Source organism: Orycteropus afer, unplaced genomic scaffold, assembly GCF_000298275.1.
Source record: "Orycteropus afer afer isolate SDZICR_OR568_19922 unplaced genomic scaffold, OryAfe1.0 scaffold00006, whole genome shotgun sequence".
Lineage (NCBI taxonomy): Eukaryota > Metazoa > Chordata > Mammalia > Tubulidentata > Orycteropodidae > Orycteropus > Orycteropus afer.
This window is the reverse complement of record NW_006921593.1, coordinates 27,952,060-27,958,090: the sequence shown is the minus strand read 5'-3', so window position 1 is coordinate 27,958,090 and position 6,031 is coordinate 27,952,060. Positions and strand designations below refer to the sequence as shown.

At 61.8% G+C, this 6,031-nt stretch overlaps 1 protein-coding gene across 1 annotated transcript in view; it reads left to right on the top strand.

The window, feature by feature from the left end:
- The window catches only part of B3GNT7 (UDP-GlcNAc:betaGal beta-1,3-N-acetylglucosaminyltransferase 7), a 50,760-nt gene extending 47,564 nt beyond the window's left edge, over positions 1-3,196 (top strand). Inside the window, exons 5-7 of the mRNA XM_007943844.1 lie at positions 255-443; positions 1,204-1,300; positions 2,002-3,196. Coding sequence (XP_007942035.1) covers positions 255-443; positions 1,204-1,300; positions 2,002-3,196 — 1,481 coding nt within the window. The remainder of the gene's footprint in view (positions 1-254; positions 444-1,203; positions 1,301-2,001) is intronic.
- Positions 3,197-6,031: the final 2,835 nt, after the last annotated feature.

The following is a 6,031-nucleotide window of genomic DNA, read 5'->3' as shown; positions in this document are numbered from 1 at the left end:
GGGGCGGCGGGCTGGGGGCCGGGGCGGGGGTCCCAGCCTTTCTCTCCGGCCGGAGCCGGGGCGCACGCAGCAGCTCTCCGGGACGGGGCTGCGCGCCGGGGTCCGCCCGGCCTCAGTTTCCCCGGCAGACGGGCTCGCGCGGGCGGCGGCACCGGCCCCTGCGCGCGGGGACCGCGGACTCGGCCCTGGGACCGAGTACTGGGCCCTGGGACCCGGCGGGCCCCTCTCCCTGACCCACGCCCCGGGGCACTCAGGTTCTCCTCCGGGACCATCGCCCAGCCCCGCCACGCTCATGGACCCCATTGGCCCGCCCGTGTCCTGGGAGACCCCGGTCCCCAAGCCCTTATGGCTCTCCCGCCCCCACAGGGACTCCCGGCCACCGCCCTGGCCCCCTTCCCCTGCCCTGCGAACCTTTCTCTTCCAAATGGAGTGGCACCAGGCAGGTGAAACAGCCTGGGCGGAGGCAGGCGTCACATCGCCTCCGAGGGGCACCCCTTGGTCCTGGGTCCCACGCTGGCCTTGAGGTGCTTTGCTGAAACCCCCAGACCCGAGCGCTCTGCTCCCCTCCCTTCCCACCTTGGGTCACATTCCATCCCCATACCTGAGGTGACCTGGTCCTCCACTCCAGCGCACTGGACACATTGGGGCCTGATGGTAAAAATGTTGCTCAGTGAGGCTCAGTCTTTGCTCAGCCTGGATGTCTGGACCTCAGCTCTCCCATCTTGAAGTCACCCCACCTTCTCCCACAGTCCCTCTGTCTCCCTCCACCCTGGACTTCCCTCCTTGAAGGTCAGCGGCATCACCCCGAGTCCAAGCCCTTGCAACCCACCATTTTCTGGCCTGAACTTTTCTGGGAGCCCTAGTGTCTCCAGAGGTGAGGCCAGGGCAGGCGGCCAGGTTGCTCCCACAATGTGTGTTGAGGTCAGAGGGCCTGGCGGCCAGGGTCTCAGGCCTCTGCCGGGCCACCGTGCCTGGCAGAGAGCTCAGACTTCTGGTTCTGGAATGGAGGGGGGGGGGTGCATCTGGGCAAGGAGGGTCCCTGGAGAGAGCTGGGAGTCGTGATCTTTCTCCCGGGGTAGTTGAACTGAGGCCCTCTCTCCCCTAACGGGGCACTGTGGAGAAGGCACAGTGGTCATGCCAGGAGATGCCTACTCCTTTCCCAGGCTTCTGCCATCAATGAGGCCTGTCTGACTGTTGGGTCAGACGGCCCGGAGAGCGGGGTTCTCAGGTCCCAAGTGAAGGCCGGCTGCTATGTGCCCTCACAGTTACTGAGCTCCCGGGCTGCAGAGAAGGTACAAGGGTGAATGGAGTTTGCACAGGGAAGTAAAAGCAAGCCCGGGTGCCTGTGCGGAGGTGAGGAGCTCTGGTGGTGTAGTAGTTAAAACATTTGCTTTAAAGGTCAGCGGTTCAGACCCACTAGCCACTCTGTGGGAGAAAGATGAGGCACTGTACTTCCACAAAGATTTATAGCCTAGAAAACTCTAGAGGACAGTTGTGCCCTGCAGAGCCAACTCGACGGCAGTTGGTTTGGTTCTGGTTTGGTTGCTGCCAAGGTGAAGAAGAGCAGAGGTCATCAGCAGAATGTTGTTGTCCTTGTAGAGTCACAGGATCCCCTGACGGCACACACACGAGGCCTCCCAATCCTGGGGTGGTGTCCCCACTCTGGGGAAGAAGAAATGACCATTTGTAGAGGTTTAGTGAGACGCACACAGTCATGTAGTTTACAAGAGGCAGGGCCGAGATGTGAACCCCAGCAGCCTCAGTCCACGGTGCTTGAGCTTGCATTCTGTGCTATGTGGCCCCCCTGGCCTTTGAGGAGGGAGGCTAGGGGGAGGGGAGCACCAAGAAGCAGGACCCTCCTGCAGTTCAGGGGCCCTGGGACTGTGGTCTGTGCCCGGGATCCACTGGGCGATCTGGGGCTGGCCAGCTTCGTCTAATGGCTAGTGGGAGAGTCTCAGAAGCTCAGTCCTTCTCTCTTTCCTCTGTCCCACCCCCTCCCAGGAAGAGAACTGTCTATAGAAGTGCATGCCTAGCCCTGGCCCTGCTGGTGGCCGTCACGGTGTTCCAGCGCAGTCTATCCCCCAGCCAGTTTCTGCAGAACCGCTCACTACCCACCCTGGGGCCACAGAAGGCCCAGAAGCCAAGTGGACACCTGGTGAATCCCAACAGCTTCTGGAAGAGCCCAAAGGAGGTGGCCGTCCTCACCCCCACAACCTCACGGGGGCCCCAGTTCTGGGACGTGACCACCACCAATTGTTCAGCCAACATCAACCTGACCCACCAGGCGTGGTTCCAGGGCCTGGAGCCACACTTCCGGCAGTTTCTGCTCTATCGACACTGCCGCTATTTCCCCATGCTGCTGAGCCACCCGGAGAAGTGCAGGGGTGATGTTTACCTGCTGGTGGTCGTCAAATCGGTCATCACCCAGCACGACCGCCGCGAGGCCATCCGCCAGACCTGGGGCCGCGAGCAGGAGGCGGTGAGCGGGGGCCGTGGCGCCGTGCGCACCCTCTTCCTGCTGGGCACAGCCTCCAAGCAGGAAGAACGAGCCCACTACCAGCAGCTGCTGGCCTACGAGGACCGTCTCTATGGTGACATCCTGCAGTGGGACTTTCTTGACAGTTTCTTCAACCTGACTCTCAAGGAGACCCACTTCCTCAAGTGGCTTGACACCTTCTGCCCCAATGTCCACTTCGTCTTCAAAGGGGATGACGACGTCTTTGTCAACCCTGCCAACCTGCTGGAGTTTCTGGCTGACCGGCAGCCCCACGAGGACCTGTTCGTGGGTGACATCCTGCAGCATGCCCGGCCCATCCGCAAGAAGGACAACAAGTACTACATCCCCAGCGCCCTGTACGGCAAAGCCACCTACCCACCCTACGCTGGCGGCGGTGGCTTCCTCATGGCAGGCGGCCTGGCCCGGCGCCTCTACCACGCCTGTGACACCCTGGAGCTCTACCCCATCGACGACGTCTTCCTGGGCATGTGCCTGGAGGTGCTGGGCGTGCGGCCCGTGGCCCACGAGGGCTTCAAGACGTTTGGCATCTCACGGAACCGAAACAGCCGGATGAACAAGGAGCCCTGCTTTTTCCGCTCCATGCTCGTGGTGCACAAGTTTCTGCCGGCCGAGCTGCTGGCCATGTGGGGCCTGGTGCACGGCAACCTCACCTGTTCGCGAAAGCTCCAGGTGCTCTGACCGTGGCCAGGCCCCCGGGAGAGACCTGGGCATGTGCGTTGGGGCTGGGGGGACTCGGGCCTGGCATGCCACGGGATGTGGCAGGGGGCAAGTCGTTGAAGAAGGCCCTCTCAGCCGAGGGCCCGGAGCTGCTGGAACTGCCCAGACTGGAAAAGGTCGGACCTTACTGGGGAGGCAGCCCTCCCCCCAGGCTCTACTGCCTGCACCCTCTGACATGGTAGGGGGGCCCTGCTGGCCTGGAAGGAACCCTGTGCTCAGGTAGCTGGGCTGGGCCTGGCCCCAGACGGGTTTGTGGCTGCCCTCTGGTCCCCACTGAGATTCTCTTCCTCCTGGGAAAGCCTTGGGCTCCCCATCAGCCCAGGCCTGGGATCACTGCCCTTTGAAGAGAAGCCCGACCCTGTGCAGGCTCACAGGACACCCCCCATCTGCGCCCCTGGGTCTACTGGGAGATGGTGCCACAGAATCCCCTGGCTTCACTCCTGGCTGTGTCCTTGGACGCCCCACCTGGCCCCCCCGCCCCCAGAAGGCATGACAGCCAATGACTACCTCAGCCGTCCTCAGAACCTTGAGTCAAGCTGCACCTCTGCTCCGCCCCAGCCTGACACAGGGCCGAAGAGCCGCACTCTGGCCCCACAGTCCAGGTGCTGCCTGGCACCTGCCCCCAGCCGCTTGGTCCTCCTACAGCCTCCCCCCTGCCGAGGTCCAGCTCCCTCGCTAGAAACCAGCCGGTTTGGCCATGGAAATGGACATTCCTCTCACTGTGAAGTTTTATTTATGAAGAATTTGCAGGAAGAAGGCTCCAGGCCTCAGGAGATGGTGGCCATCTCCCTGACCCTCCCTGCCTTTCCCTGTTCCAGTAGATGTCCCCTCTCTCCACCACCCCAAGAGCACCCCCTGCTCTCACCCCTTCCAGAGCCCTCCCCAGCCTACACTCCCACTTCTCCAGGACCTGGGCACACCAACATTTGCCACTGAAGGGATGAGGTGTCTCTTATTGGCCACCCACCCCGGGTCCACGGGGGTGGGCACAGATGGGTATCACCTCCTACCTCAGTCAGAGTCACCTGGGTAGAGATCGAGGGCTCCTGTCTTTTTTCTCAATAAATGGGGACTGTGTTTTCTTCTGGCGTGACACCGCCTAGTCCCAGCTCCATGGAGAGCCCACATGGGGCCCAAGACACAGCTTATCCCTTATCATTTCTGCCTGGGGGGTGGGGGGTTGATGAGGAGGGCCTCTGGGCAAGGCCTTAGGAAGAGCACTGAAGTGGAGGCCACAGGGCCCACGCAGGAAGGTGGCCCCCGTGCCTCATGTCCCCTATGGAAAACAGAAGCTCTGGACCTGTGCGTGCCTTGGGGGCCCTCCCCACGGCTGCAGAGGGCAGGGTCTGAGGTGACAGGAGACCACATGTCCTTACTTGCAACCCTTACCATGTGTTGTGGATGCAGTGGGTGAGATGAGGTGGGCTCCCTGGTGGGGACGTGACTCACTGGGTCCGCAGTCTTGGTCTGAGCAGCCTCTCCCCAAGCCAGGGAGGGCAGTTACCCCAGGAGCTCCCTGCCCACATCCAGGGAGCACCCCAGAGAGTCACCCCTCCACGTGAGTGATGAGAGTGACAGTCCTGACATACCGGAGCGGCTTGTCACTCCAGCAGAGATGCTGTGAGGTCCACTGCCTGGGCCCACCACACCTTCTGAAAAGAAAAAGGGGATCTGTCCTCCAAGGGCGCTGTGAGAACCAACTCCACGGCAGTGGGTGCAGTTTGGGTTTTGCTTCTGCAAAGATTACAGCCTTGGAAACCCTCTGGGCAGTTCTACTCTGTCCTCTAAGGGCGCTGTGAGTCGGGATCAACTCAACTGGTTTAGTTTTATTTCTAGTGCAGAATGAAAAGGAGTGGAGGGGACTGGGTTTAAAAAGTTAAGGCTTTCCAGCTGGTGACAGCCAAGTATTAACCTCAGCAGGGGGCCCTTCCTTTTGAGGTGGAGCCCTGTGACTCCCCTTAACAGCTTGTGCAAAGGGCTGGAGGGGTGGGCAAGTGGTGTTTCTCAAACTGAAAGGTGGGGGGAGGGCTGAGGCTCAGGGCTCTGAGTGGTGCTGGCCCCAGGAGGGAGCAGAGTGACAAGTTTCCCAGCCCCTGCACTCCTTGCTCTGGTCTGTTCCAGGGCGTCTGCAGCTGGGCCAAGTGTTCCCACCACTTCGGGATGGCCCAGAGGCTGACTCCAGACCCAGCTATCCCAAGGCCTCTGCCTTCCTCAGCCTCTGCCCAACGGGGGGGGGGGGGGGGGCCTTAGACGAGGCCAGGAAAAAGAAGGGGAGGATGTCAGATGGGCCCGGAGCACGGGATAGGGAGAAGGCAGCTGGCAGGGCACCTCGAAGGAGGGCTCAGCACTTAGCTATGGTGGAAGGCGGAAGGAAGCACAGTCCAGGCCCAGGCCACGTGCATAAGCCCAGAGCAGCCTGATGTGGGCAGAGCCCTGGGAGTGGACAGGGCTGGACCAAGCTGCCTGGTGAGAAAGGAGCAGAGTGTGGCCAGACCTTGCCATGAGGGAGCATTGCCGGCACTGAGGGGCATCACAGCTTGCAGAGCAGGGCAGAAGCAAAGGCAGGTGGGGCGCTGGGAACACACCGTCATCCCCAGCTCCCTTATGGGCCATGGGAAGGCAGCCAATCCAGGCCTGGGACCATGGCCCATGGCTTCCCACCACTGCCACCAGCAGAGAGGCATCTGGAAAGAAGAGGCTGGTGGCTGCCCACCTGAGCCAGCCTGTGTGGAGAATGCCCCAGTCCAGGTGTAGTCCCAGCTGACTGCCACCCTCAGCCAGGCCTGGTCCTTCCAC